The sequence below is a fragment of the Microcebus murinus genome, chromosome X, assembly GCF_040939455.1.
Source record: "Microcebus murinus isolate Inina chromosome X, M.murinus_Inina_mat1.0, whole genome shotgun sequence".
NCBI classification, from domain to species: domain Eukaryota; kingdom Metazoa; phylum Chordata; class Mammalia; order Primates; family Cheirogaleidae; genus Microcebus; species Microcebus murinus.
In genome coordinates this window covers 123,630,275-123,645,044 of record NC_134136.1, presented here as the reverse complement: position 1 = coordinate 123,645,044, position 14,770 = coordinate 123,630,275, and the positions used below count along the sequence as shown (strand labels likewise).

The window sequence follows — 14,770 nt, the reverse complement described above, 5'->3', positions numbered from 1 at the left end:
TCTCTCTCTCCTTGTTTCCTGCCTCTTTGCATTCACTTCAGTGGGCGATACGTGGTAGTTGACAGGGTGAGCTGCTTGGGCAGGAAAGCCAAAGCAGGAGTGTGGTCTACCAGCAGGACTGCCAGTGTCTGCTCACTCTTCCATGCCAGTACTCATCTGCATGCATCACAGTGCATGGTTGCCCTTTTTGCACCAAAGCAAAAGCCTCAGGATCATCATTGCTCAGTGCTCTGGCTCTGGGCTCTGCCTGTCCTCCTGTGGAGAGCTCAGCCGGCTCTCTGCTGGGGCTAGAGATAAGGAGACAGGTGTCTTCTAAGTGCTTTCTTTAAATCCCTTTATAGTGGGAACTTGCCTGAGACTTGTTGCTGTTAAAAGTACCTTGTTATTGTGTTGTTTATTGACAGGCAAATCTGTGACTCAGCTATATGGAGCTAATTGAGCAGTTTTCCCACCCAAGATGCCACAAGCACAGCATTTACAGGGTTTGGCTCCTGAGCACTGTGAGAATCCCTTATCAGATCCCATGTAGCTACTTCTCAAGCTGTCCATCTAGCTGGGGAGCATTCTTATTGTCATTAGAAAACATTCTGTGGAAAGTAACTATGATTGTTACCTATCACAGCAGAGAGAAGGGAAAGTGACCTACCACATAGGAGGCACTTAACTAATATTTCTGAAAAAAGAACAAATGAATAAATGAACATTTATTAAGCATTTACTGTGTGCCAGCCACTGCTAGGCTTTATATATCTATTATTTCATTTAATCCTACAAGATCCCTATTAACCATTATTATCCCCATTTGACAGGTGAGGAAACTAAAGCTTAGCAAAATAAGAGACTAATTCAGAGTTGCACAGCAAAGATTCAAAGCCAGATCTGTCTCACTCCAAAACCCATGCTAGGCAGCCTCTCTGAGACAGGTCTTGTTCTTCATGTAGACCAGGCTGTCATGAGGCCCTTTTCTGTAAGGCAATGTGGACCAGAGGTAGCAGTCACAGGCCCTGGTCCTTCCTACTTTATGCACCTCCATTCACCTTGTCATCTTAGCCAAAGAGAAGGACATCACTCTTACTAGAGATCTTGTAAGTTGCTCCAGAGATTTTTTTAAATGGCTATGGGATGTGAGGGAAAACATTTGTTTGCACACATCCCTGGCTTGTGGCTGCAAAAATCAATTAGAGATGCCTCTTTGAGTGATGGATATTTAAGGAACAGCATCATTCCCAACATAGCTAACATGTTTTGGCCTGCTTACTATGTGACAAGCATTGTTATAAGCACTTTCATGTATTGATTGATTTTCACAACAAACCTGTGAAATAATTACTATTAGTCTCCATTTCTTAGATGAGAAAAATGAGACCCAAGGAGATAAATTAACTTGATCATAAGATCACAGGTAGCCAGAACCCAGGTAGTCTGTCTCACTCTGCTTGCCACATCATCTCAGAATCTCTGGGCTCCTGAAGAAGATTCTATTCCATACCCTAGAAGAGCACAGGATTCTATCAGAGGGAAGCAGTTTTAATATTTTACAAGAAATAATAGTTTTAGGAGCAAGTATATGAGGCCTGTCTGGAAAGTATCCAGCCATTGTTAATGTATGTTTCATACTACATGGCTGGATACTTTCCAGACAGACCTCGTATGTATAATATTTTAAATCTAAAAACGCAGGCAAAGACCTCCCGATTTCATCCAAGTTCATCTGTAGTACCTCTATAACCTATGCACTGTTCAGTTAAAAAAAATTGCCAGGATACACATAGAAACTGGTTAGTAGAATTATCAAGTGTTAGTTAAGTCCAATAACTCTGACTGGGGTATAGGAATAGCTTGCTTTGTGGATTTTATGCATTTCCCCCCAGTGCTCTGTGGAAGGAATCTGATTTTTGCTTCAATGCTCACTATCAAATTCTAATTACATTCTCATAAATCACCTATAACCTCTTCCCTGTTAATGGAGGGATGAGAAAAGGAGCCCTAGAACATCGTGCCTAACATGTTATAATATAACACAGGACTCTGTCTGCTGGGAAACTGAGTCTCCAGCTAGCATATCCTTTTTTTTTTTTTTTTCTTTACATCACTTTCTGGCTCTGAACTTTCACATGTGCCCTAAATATTTTTCTTATACATAGGAATTCCCTAAGCTCATACCTTCTTATCCCCTCTAGAATATTATTTATCTTTTGCTAACAAAGATATACTCCTGCCAGAAAATTATTTACATGTAAGGTTTTATGTGATGTCGAGTTGTCCCTTTGGCAGTATAGCATAGTGGCTAGATGCACAGGTGCAAATCACAGGTCTGCCATTTAATTGCTGGTAACCTTAAGAAAGTCACTATACCTCTTGGTGTCTCATGTTCCTTATCTGTAAAATGGTTGTCATGAGCATTCATTTCTATATCTATAGACATACGTGTGTATGTATCTATCTTAGGACAGTTTCTGGGACATGGTAAACATAGTGTAATGGTAGCTAGTATTGTTCCTTTATCAGTGTTATAAGCTTCAAAATCTACATATATTATAAAATGGATTTACCTAGGATGAGGAATATTGGCATGCCCAATTTTCTTTTGTGTGATGAATTAGGAGACAACATAGCATGAATCAGTAAATAGCTGTGGAGCCTTTTAATCATTATTTTTGACCTTTATCTAAAAGCTGCAAATAGCTGCAAAAATGACTAATGAGTTTCTCCTATTTTCCCTTTCAAACAGCTAGAGGTTAGCAAAGGGGTAGTGACGCAGAAAGGTGGAGGCAGGGGACAGCTGGGAGGAAAGGAGAATATGGTGAGGGTGGGCCTCCCTATCGAATAAACCATGGGTGGAATTATTTGCGCCTCTATCACTGAAACCTGACATTGTAGTGTTTCTCTTTACTTCCTTCTCACACCAGACCAGAAGCTTTGATGGCAGAAGAGGCCAAACCCAAGCCATCATGGAGCCAGCGCTACTTTTTTCCTGAGGAGAAGCTCTCTTTTATGGGCTGGGGTTCTGAGAAGCAATGCCTCAGCCCTGCAGGCCTCAGTGAACCCAAGACAACAGGGTCTGCTGCTACACTTGTCAAGCCCCTGGGTGCCACTGGTTCCACTTTTTACCCATTTCATTCTCAAACCATGAAGGAGGCTGGGGCCACTGGGAATATGCCAGAAGTGGAGAGATGCTATCCCTTCTCAGGCTGAAGCCCTGCCCTATAGCAGGCAGTCTCAGGAGAGCTCATGAGAGATGTGGCGGGCTGTGACAAGTCCCTAGCAAGGGTGCTAACCCCAACCTCCAGCATGGTGACCACTGATGAGGTTATGGGTGACCTCTTTGCTGTGGGAGATCTGCAGTGGAGGGGCCATTTTAAGCATGAGTGGCATTGGGAAAGAAGAAAAGATGAAAATATGCAGGAAAGCCACAGGGTGCCTTTGTAAGCAAGCAGACCAGTTAGAGCTGGGATGGGTGTGGTCCAGGGATGGGTCTGAGGAAGGCCAACAGGCTTGGAGGACCAATAGCTAAGGTCTCAGATATTAATACTTTCCTGCCACCTAGCCCCTCTTTTGGGATCCATATACTGGGTCTATGAACCAAAAGAAATCACTGATGATCAGAAGCCCAGAATTTTGGGGCCCTGCCAGTTTTTCTGAATTTTAATAGTGTTAATGACCAAACCAAATTATCTTTGAAGAAGTCCCCCTAGCTGCTGAAGTTGGGGGCATAGAAATAGACTTCTAGGTTCTTAAAATTTGCCTTTACTTAACTTCTAGATAGTCTTCATGTGGCTTGTTTATATTTGAATAGTGCCTCCAGATCCATAGTTTTTTATAACTTCTTGGTGAAGCAGGGTCCCATTTTTCAGATGGGGTAATTAAGAAGCAGAAAGGTCAGCAGTCTCTCAGCAGAGGTGCTCAAATGGTCATTCTTTGTTTCTGCAGACAAGAGTTTCAGCACTTCTTACCTACTCCAGGGACCCCAGGAATCCCTACCTCTTATTCAGCTTATTACAGTATTTCTGTGGCCAAGGCAGAGCTGCTCAACAAATTGAAAGACCAACCAGAGATGGCAGAGATTGGCCTGGGAGAGGAAGAAGTTGACCATGAATTGGCTCAAAAAAAGGTGAATTTCTTTGATATGTACTATCTACAATTTTCAGCATTTAGCTTTAGTGTGTCTGGAGGCTGAGCAGCCCTCTAACACTCTCTAGAGCATCTTGCATTCCTGTGTTTTCAGTATGGAAATCAAACGCCTCTCTGGGTTCCTCACAGATCCAATCCCAGTCCCTTTTTGATCCAGTCAATCATTATCATCATCATCATCACTGTCTCTCTAGTCCTTAGAACAAGCCTACAAGGTAGATATTAGTATATCCCCTTTTCACCTGTTAAAGGGACTACTTCGTCCAGGAGTTGCAGACTTGAAGTCAAGACTGTCTGAATTTCTACTTTACTGCATGTGCCGTCTCTCTGAATTAAGCCAGCCTTGTAAGTAAGTCACTGTCTAAGGCACATCAAAGTTTTTGTCAGTGAGCTATTCTAACCAATGCTAGTGTCATTGATTTTTATTCTCTGTGCAACTTTCTGGGAGAGAAAACAGACTGACTAAAGAAAATAAGGAGAAATTATAGGCTGGCAAAGTTTAGTATTTATTTACAAAGATAGTCAATTATCTCTTAAAATACAAAATATATAAATGGAGATGATGTTGTTGTTGTTCTAAAGCCTTCGTTTCTTCTTCTAATTACCACTAGCTTGGTTTTTCTAATCAAATTCCTGGAATCACTTTGCTCTTCTTGCACTTACCCATTTTATTTCATAAGCAAATAAGGTTGCCATGACAACCTCAAAGGCTCAATTTACCACTCTGTGGGCATTTGAACTCAATGTAAATTGTTCTTCTGCTCATATTTCTTTTTGAGGACATGACCTGTAGGAAAGCACAGGGCCATTTGCAAGAGCCATCCCTCCAATTTCTCATCTAAAGCAAAATGTCAGAGGAAGAATTGGAAGCATGGTGGTGTTAAAGTTTTATTGATCTAGATGTCTGCTTCCTTGGATTCCATGTTCCCCAAGCATAGCAGGAATGCTCCTAGCCTACTCAAGCATGGACTCCAGTGCATACTTCCTATGTACAAAATACTAAGCATGTAACATGTATTAATTCATTTAATTGTCATAACAACTCTATGAGGTAGGTACTATTATTATCCTATTTTTTGGATGTGGGAATTGAGGCACGGAGAAGTTGAGTAATTTCCTCAAGGTCACATACCACTACTTTGTACCAGAGCTGGGGTTCAAGCCCAGGTAGTCTGGCACTGGAGTCCGTGCTCTTAACCACAATGCAATGCTGGCTACAAAGGCTGTGCGCAGCCTGGGACAAGTGTGTTCTTGTCAGAACCTTGCAGCTAGACAAGTATTCACTAGTTTAGAGTGCCTTGTAGAAATAATATAATAATAATAGCATTAGTAAACATGCATTGAGCAGTTAAGCACCAGGCATAATACTAAGTTTTATACTTCTGTGATTTAATTTAATCATCACAGCAACCCTGGCTTGTGGGGGGTGGGAGAGTTCTCCACTTTACAGGTGAAAAAGCAGAAGTCTTAGTGGAATTAGGTGTCTTCCCCAAAGTCACACAGTTTGGAGGAGGTGGAATTGGAATGCAGGTGTCTCTGACTCCAAAACTCTACCACACAGCCTTCCTGTGAGTGCAGTCCAAGAACTAGTTACATCCATTGGGGAGACAAATCAGAAGACACAGGCAGTACCTCCCTTGAGAAGTTTACCATCAATAGTAGGCAATGGATCAGACTCACACACATGGAATAGAAAATGAAGAATTTCAAATTACTCTATAGGGTTTTAATTCTAAAAAACTTGAGAGCTCAGTAAAGAAAGAGATCATTGAGAGACTTACAAAGGAGGGCTTCCTGCAGCGAGCATAGGAGCAGAGCCGAGCCCAGAGAAAAGAATAGGAACAGCCAAAGTGAAGAAAGAGACAAAGAGCAGGTGGAACTGCATAAGCTGCTCAGGAACACAAGAATGAATGCGGTGAACACAGAGGAGAGTGAGGAGCTGATTCTAGAAGGCTCTGAATAGTGATGTTAGAATGGCAGGGTGGGGTCAGACTGAGTGATCATAATAGCAGCCTAGCTTTTATGGAGCACTTACTCAGGACCAAGCCCTTTGCATGCATTTCTCATTGACTCCTTGTTATGCCCCAACGCAGTGGGTACTGCAATTACACCCATTCTGTGGATAGAGAAAGTGAAGCTTGCTGGGTGCAGTGCCTCACACCTGTAATCCCAGCACTCTGGGAAGCCAAGGTGGGAGGATTGCTTGAGGTCAGGAGTTCAAGAGCAGCCTGAGCAAGATTGAGAACTCTGTCTCTACTAAAAATAGAAAAAATTAATCGGGCAACTAAAAATAGAAACAAAGAATTAGCCGAGTGTGATGGCGAGCACCTGTAGTCCCAGCTACTCGGGAGGCTGAGGCAGGAGGATCACTTGAGCCCAGGAATATGAGGTTGCTGTAAGCTAGACTGATGCCACAGCACTCTAGCCTCGGCAACAGAGTGAGACTCTGTTTCAAAAATATAAATAAATAAATAATAAAAATAAAGTGAAGCTCAATAATGTCAAGTCATCCAAGGTCCCACATCTAGGAAATAGCAGAGCTAGAAGTCAGACTCGGTCACTGTGACTCCAGAACTCACATTCTTACCCAGAAGGCCTCAAAAGCCAAGCTGCAGAGGCAAGGACCTAGCAGAGTGTCATGAACATTAGAGGTACTTAAATGGATTGAAGGAAAATGAATGAAGTGACAGAGAAGTATTTACTTGTGGGCAGAGGGTTTTCCAACATAGGCTCTCAAAAGTATTTTGTCTAGCTCCTATTTGTTAAATAGTCTCAGGAAGTATTTATTAAGTTGCATTTGGCAAATATGGCTTAGCCCATGGGTATCGTTTATCTAATGGCAAGAAGCTTGGTGGTGACATAGAGATCCCTACCAGACAGGGAAAGAAGGTGCCTACTTAGAAAACTGGAATTGCTAACGACTTGCTCAGGTTTCCTTTGTTTCCAGTGACTAGGGTAGAGCCTACCATGTGTTAGTTGGATCCCAAAACAGAGCTTACAGGCACAAATCAGTTTCTGTTGGTCCTCATTGTCATCCTTTGTCTTCTCCTATTTAACTCCCCTAGATACAACTTATTGAAAGCATTGGCAGAAAACTTTCTGTCCTACGGGAGGCCCAGCGAGGGCTGCTAGAGGACATCAATGCCAATTCCGCCCTTGGGGAAGAGGTGGAGGCCAACTTAAAAGCCGTCTGCAAATCCAATGAGTTTGAAAAATATCGTTTGTTTATTGGGGACCTGGACAAAGTGGTCAACCTGTTGCTGTCACTCTCTGGACGACTGGCCCGGGTGGAGAATGCTCTCAACAGCATTGATTCAGAGGCCAACCAGGAGAAGGTAGAGTTGGGGTCTCTGAGGTGTGAATGGAGGGAAATACCATCTGTTTCTTCTCAGGCCTCCCTCTTTCAAGTTGGACTATGAAGGGAAGCAGTAAAGCATAGTGTTAAAAGAGTGCACACACTGGCCTGTAAGTGCCCTGAAATTCTGGCCCTGTACCACTTATCAGCTGTGTGACTGTGGGCAACTCACTTAACTTCACTCGCCTCAATCTCATCATCTATAAAATGGGGTGAACATCCTACCTGCCTCAGGAGGTTTTGAGAATTAAATTAGATAATCCATGTAAAGAAATTACTTAAAACAGGGCCTAGACACAGGGTAAACACTGAATCAGTGCTACCTGCCAGTAGTAGTAGTAGCAGCAGCGGCAGCAACAGCAGCAGTTTGGCTTCACTCTCTCTAGAGTTGGAGAAGGTGGTCTCATCAAGTAGTTGAGATTGGAAGGCTGTCAGTTTCACAGGTTGTGTCACCCTGCCTACATTCCTGTACCCAAACTGCATTCCTTTCCCTATACAAGTGGCTTTGAATTCAACTTTGAATTCACAGTAAGGTGCATATGAATATGCATACACACATGGATACATCCACTCACACACATCCACTTACACAGAGATACACACCATATAGAAAGCATCGCCACAGCTATGGTTGTTCACCAGATGGAAGGGACAGGCTGGCTCTTTCAGAGTCTTCCCACCCCAAAACCAGTGGTGGTCTCCATATTGAAGACAGCTTTACAGATGTCACATCCTTTTGTCCAGAATTGCTATTGTGTTTATCCTCCTCTTGCTACAGGGAAGAAAGTCTTTTGCATAGAGGTGGACTTTAGAAAAGGAAGTCTAGGACTAATCAATTAGCAGAATGGATAGCTGCATTGTGGCAGCATCCCTGGTGGAACACTGATAGGCAGCACCATTAGGCAGTTGCCTGGCAATTGGGATAGTCCTTAACTGGTCCTCTGCTTCCCCAGTTCGTGCTGATAGAGAAGAAGCAGCAGCTGACAGGACAGCTAGAAGATGCCAAGGAGCTGAAGGAGCACGTGGACCGCCGGGAGAAGTTGGTGTTTGACATGGTCTCCTGTTACCTGCCTCAGGACCAGCTCCAAGATTACCAGCACTTTGTCAAGATGAAATCTGCTCTCATCATTGAACAGAGAGAGCTGGAGGAGAAGATCAAGCTTGGGGAAGAGCAGCTCAAATGTCTCAGGGAGAGTCTACTCCTGGGGCCCAGCAATTTCTAATTCTAGGAGCAGTCTGCCACAGTGTCCCTGCCCAGCCACAGTAGGAAGTGCTTTCAATCTTCTGCAGTAGCAGTTTGTTAGCAAGTAGACAGCAATTAGAAAATCCAGCCCTCTATCCTGGGCATCTCTCACTGCCCCTTCCTCTAGCAGTGGTCCCAGCCAGCTAGGAGACTCAGGGGAGGTCCCAAGTTTCCACTGTTAGGAGCTACAACAAGGTATGATGATACAGCCACACTCTCCTTTCCACAGTTTGCAAGGTCAAGCACTTGATGCCCACAAAACCAACAAAGTGCCTACATTCTTCTTTGTACTAGAACACCAAAGACATCAAGTACTTACCACACACCCACACCATAATCGGCCTCTTTAAGTTCAGAAAGAAACTGCCTGCACAGCTTCACTCTGCTCCAGGGCTTGTGGCCTAGTCATTTTCCAAAGAGATCTGGCTCCCTTGAGGGCATTCACCTAGCAGGGCCTCACCCAAGCTTTGCTGTGGGAAGCACAGAAGGAGGAATTACACTTAACAGAATTCGATAAAAGTTTGGGTATCCCCAGGTCCCTGTTGGGAAGGAGCCAGCCTTAAACAAATCAGATCCATCCCACCTTTCCCAGAAGCTAGTTAAAAGGGAAGAGGCCTACTCTCAGCCCTGGCTAATTTGGCCTGACTCCTGTCCTAAGACTTTGGGCCTACCACCTCTTGTTTCATCTTGTCCTTTCTTTGCTAGGGGTTGCACAGGTGCCTACTCTGAGGCTTCACACTATGGGCCACTAATAGCTCTACTAAAGTTGGCTTCTGGCTATAGGTTTCATTATTGTGGGCAGGAGATTCTTATTGTTATATTTTAATGGCTTTTTGATTTTATTTATTTTTATGTTGTAATTGTTTTTATCTTTTTTAACTAATGAGGCACGAAGGAGGAAGTTGGAGAGGGAAAAGTTAACCCAGAACAAAAGCATTTTCTGCAGATTAGCCTGAATCTACCATGGCTAGGTAAGCAAGCGCCAAGGCATTGAATTCTTCCCACCATAGCTACCAGCTTCTAAGAAAAAAAGTTCTCATGAACTCAGAGCCTCTCTACTGTAGCCTGGTCCTGTGCTTCCCTTGAAGTCTGGGTGACTATGAGCTTAGCATTCACAGCAGTGTTCAATTCTTTCTTATTTTCTGAAACCAAAGAAATGTCCTGAAACTGAGAAAGGTTTGCCCATTTCCCTATTTTCTCCAGGCTATGGGATGAGTAAAGGTGAGCTTGGGGGAGCTCTTTTAACCATTGCTTTCTCAGCCTGTTACCTGGCTTAAGGAACCAAAATTCATGCTAGCTGGGAGCTCCAGCCAGGGCTAGCCCCCCAGAGTAAATTGTGACCCAGCCAGGATCTTAGGCATACAAAAAACTAAAGCCACTGCTGCTGCCAAGGCCTTGATGCTGATAGTTAGCTTGTATCTGCAAAAGCCCTCAGGTGGGTGATGACAGGAAGGGAGTCATAGCCAAACTCTGCCCTTTTATCCAGCTCAATTCCCTGTTCCTCACTAACTAGGGCCAATCCTTGTTATCACACAGCCCAGCCAAGCCCTGGCATCTCTTCTAGTTACTGCTGAGTTCCTCAGGGTCCTTGGAGGTCAACTGTAGCAGCAGGAATGCCTCATTCAACCAAAGAATTTGCCAAGGAACTTTGCTGCTGCTGCAAATACTGGTCACTAGCTTCCATTTCCTCTTCATTGTATTTGAAAACAATGGGAGAATCTTGGCCAGCAGGGTGTCCTGGGGTGGGAAGGAGGAGGTAACCCTTTCTGTGGAGCCCTGGGTATGCTCTTAGTTATGCTGCCAGAACTACTGTTCAAACCTACCCTTCTCCCCTCCAGTGGAAGATTCTTCTCTATTTAGGAAGATTGATGGCTTATAAGGGGCTGAGCTTACCCAAGCCAAGGTTGAGGAAGCTGGGGGAGTGTTTTGAATGGAGAATACAAGGATGCTCATTTTCACATGGAGGGACAGTTTCCAAAGATCTTAAAAATAACTGCAAAACTATACTGAGCAGTGAAGCTTGTTAGACAAAGGTAAACTGCTAAACAGATACTGGTGTGCCACACTCCTGTCATGGCAGTCTTGTGTTTGACAGTACTGCAAATCTTCCAATATTTCTTGAGATGCAGTGTCTCTCCCCTATTCTCAGTTCCTGGACTCAGCCCTCCTCTAAAGCCTACCAAGGGTAGCAGTTTGGAAGACAGGTCAAGGGATATGCGCAAAGACAGTTATTGGTCTTGACCTCTGCTGTCTCCCTTCAATTACTTATACAGGCCCCCATGGGTAATAGGTAAGGGTGGTTGATAGAGAGCAGCTACTATCACATGTCCTCCCTAACTTACCCTCCACCCCAAGGGCTCTGGATAATTGAGTTTCCTTGAGTCTCATAGCTGGAGACTCAGCCAGGATAGAACAGTAAATGCCCGAGTGAAATCCAAGAAAATGAGACAGAGATACTGAAAATAAAGCCCTAGAGAGGGAGAGATTTGAAGCAGAGGAGAGGAGATAAGGTGAAAAGATGAAAAGTCTCTCTTAAGGCCAGGTTCAGTTTCTGTTTTCTGTTTAACCTCAAGTGCCAAAAAGCTGCCCAGGCACACCAGACCACATCCTGGACCCCAGCCTCTGTAAAGGTGCTGCTCTGCCAGTAGCAGACCCTGGATGGAGGAAGCTGGGCACATTTCTGGCCACTTTCACCCATCTGGAGCTTGGAGACTCTTGCTGCCTTTGCCAGAGGAGTTGTTTATGCCAATAGTATTTCTTTAACAGTGTATTGTATTATTTGAAAATTAGTAGATCTTTAGATGGGGGTGGGGCAGGAGGCAGTCTTTACAGATAAAGAACCAGTGTTGTTGTACAACTGTTGGGGGTCATCTATCCCATGTGAAGCTGTTATTTTTCCAAATCTTGTTGTTTCTGCATTTGTGTCCTCCACCACTCTCTTCTTGGCTGACATTGATATGCCTGCCAGATTGTCATCAAGGGTCATACTTTAATAAAGGGTGCTATGGACAAAAAAATTATCTCATGTGTTTTGACTCAGGTGATAGAAGTCCCATAAGATTCTGCTGAAAAGTACTGGAAAGAAATTTGGTCACCTATCCATAGTCCTTCATGCATAGCCATATGACTAGAGCTTTACCCACATCCCTAAACCTTTACCCTGGCCCTTAGGGATGGTGTTGGTGCTATACCATTCATCATACCCAGTAGAATAGCAGGTTCTAGCATGTCCATTTTAGGGGAACAGCTTTTAGACATCTATTTCAAGAGCACCCTGAATAGGTGGCACAGAGTTTATGTCATGAGTTATTTCTGTTGGTACCACAGGATTGAGATATGGTGTTTGTCTACTTAGAAGGACCTTGGACCACAGCTCTGCCCTTTAGTTCACAAATATATTTCTTCCTCTATGGCTAGTCAATGGCAACATCACAACTAGTCTAACCTAGAATTTAGATTGCAGGAAGAGTCAACAATAGGAGTAATCTCAAGTATAGACCTCAGCAGTATAGAGTCCAGTCTGGAGTCTTGTCTGATCACAGGTAATCCACCTTCTATCTAGACTTCCTCCAATCTTGAGGTCTGTCTGGTAGGATCATCTTACTTCTAGCTAATAATCTGGTCTCACACCTTCATTCTCAGCTCCCTGGAAAGCAAAAGCCTTGCTGATCAGCTTTCCAAGACAAACTCAAAGTTTAGACCCAAATGCACTCCAGGCATCAAGTGACACTGAAAAACTTGACTTTTTTTCCTGATCTATACTCTGTTCACATTCCAACTATCCTCCTCCTCAGGATATCCAGTGTGGTGGAGCCAAAAGAATCCAAATTTGGCATTAGAATAAACTTTGTTCAAATCCTGTTCTGCCACTTATTCTATGATCTTGGATTACTTGTTCAACTTCTGAGATAATTTACTTATCACTAAAATGGGAACAATAAAATCTGTCTTACAGGTTTGTTATAACTCATAAATAATAAATAAAAGCCACGAACAATCTACAAGAAGTTGTTAGAAAGGCAGAAACTCAAGCCCCACCTCAAACCCAGTGACAGCAGTCTGAATTTTGACTAGATTCTTTTTGTTTGTTTATTCCTTCTTTTGGCCTTCCTAGACTCAAATTGTATGAATTTTGACTAGATTTACAGGACATTCATGTGCATACATTTTTTATTTCAGAATATTACAGGTGTACAATTGTGTTCATCACCCATATCATATGTACTGTACCCATTAGGTGTGAACTTACCTATACCTTCTCATCTGCTTGATTTCCATTAAATTTTACTACCATATGTGCACATGAGTATTGATCTATAAATTTCAGTTTAGTAGTGAGTACATATGGATTTTGTTCTTCCATTCTTGTGATACTTCACTTAAAAGGATGGTCTCCAGTTTCATCCAGGTTCTTACAAAAGATATTAATTCACCATTATTTTACAGCTGAGTAATACTCCATGGTATATATATACCACCTTTTGTTGATCCACAGTGTACTGGTGGACACTTGGGTTGTTTCCACATCTTTGCAATTGTGAATTGTGGTGCTATAAACATTCGAGAACAACTGTCTTTTTTAAATAAAATGTCTTTTTTTCCAGCAGTGGGATTGCTGGATCAAATGGTAGGTCTGTTTTCAGTTCTTTGAGGTATCCCCATACTACTTTCCTTAAAGGTTGTACTAGTTTGCAGTCCCACCAACAATGTAGAAGTAAGTGTTCCTTTCTCTCCACATCTGTGCCAGCACCTATTGTTTTGGGACTTTCTAATAAAAGCCATACTCAATGAAGTTAGGTTATATCTCATTGTGGTTTTAATTTGCATTTCTCTGATGATTAGAGACATTGAGTATTTTTTCATGTTTCTTGGCCATTAGTCTATCTTCTTTTGAAAAGCTTCTGTTCATGTCTTTTGTCTACTTTTTCATGGGGTTGTTTGATGTTTTCTTGCTGATTTACCTGAGTTCTTTGTAGATTCTGCTTATTAGCCCTTTATGGGATATACAGCATACAAATATTTTCTCCCATTCTGTAGGTTGTCTATTCACTGTATTGATTGTTTCCTTGACTGTGCCGAAGCTTTTTCAATTTAATCAGGTCCTATTTATATATTTATTCTTTTTTATTTCAGCATATTATAGGGGTACGCATGTTTAGGTTACATATATTGCTCTTGCCCCACCTGAGTCAGTGCTTCCAGCATGTAAGAATTTATGAAGACCCCAAAGGCAATCACAGCAACAACAAAACTAAATAAATGGGACCTGATCGAATTAAAAAGCTTCTGTACAGCCAAGGAAACTATCATGGGAGCAAACAGACAACCTAAAGAATGGGAGAAAAAAAGGGCTGATGACTAGAATCTATATAGAACTCAGGAAAATCAGCAAGAAAAAATCAAACAATCGTTTATTGAGTTTTGTTGTTGCTGTGATTGCCTTTGGGGTCTTCTACATAAATTCTTTGCCTAGGCTGAAATTTATAAGAGTTTTTATGACTTCTTCTTTTAGAATTCTCATAGTTTCATGCCTTAAGTTTCAGTCTGTTATCCATCATGAATTAATTTTTTTAAGTGGTGAGAGGTATGGATCCTGTTTCAGTCTTCCACATGTGGCTATCCAATTTTTCCAGCACCATTTATTGAATAGGGATTCTTTTCCCCAGTGTATGTTTTTGTCTGCTTTGTGAAAGATCAGATGGCTATATGAGGATGGTTTTATATCTGGGTTCTCTGTTCTGTTCCACTGGTCTAGGACTCTGTTCTTGTGCCAATACCATGGTGCTTTTGTTACAATAGCCTTGTAGTATAGCTTGAAATCGGGTAAAGTGATGCCTCCCAATTTGTTATTTTTGCTTAAGGTTGCTTTGGCTATTGAGGATCTTTTCTGGTTCCATGCAAAGCATAGAATTACTTTTTCTAGATATGCTAAAACTGATGTTGATACTTTAGTGGGGATTGCACTGAATCTATAAATCACTTTGGGTAGTATAGGCATTTTAACAATATTGATTCTACTGATCTATGAGGATGATATGCTT

The 14,770-nt window shown here is 42.4% G+C and overlaps 1 protein-coding gene across 3 annotated transcripts in view; it reads left to right on the top strand.

Moving 5' to 3' along the window:
- SHROOM4 (shroom family member 4) overlaps nt 1-12,619 on the top strand; it is a 274,200-nt gene extending 261,581 nt beyond the window's left edge. For all 3 annotated transcript variants that reach the window (XM_012752168.3, XM_075999098.1, XM_075999099.1), the window contains 4 exons: nt 2,910-3,059; nt 3,931-4,111; nt 7,197-7,466; nt 8,440-12,619. In XM_012752168.3, the coding sequence (XP_012607622.1) occupies nt 2,910-3,059; nt 3,931-4,111; nt 7,197-7,466; nt 8,440-8,709 (871 nt within the window). In that variant the 3' untranslated portion in view covers nt 8,710-12,619. The remainder of the gene's footprint in view (nt 1-2,909; nt 3,060-3,930; nt 4,112-7,196; nt 7,467-8,439) is intronic.
- Nucleotides 12,620-14,770: the final 2,151 nt, after the last annotated feature.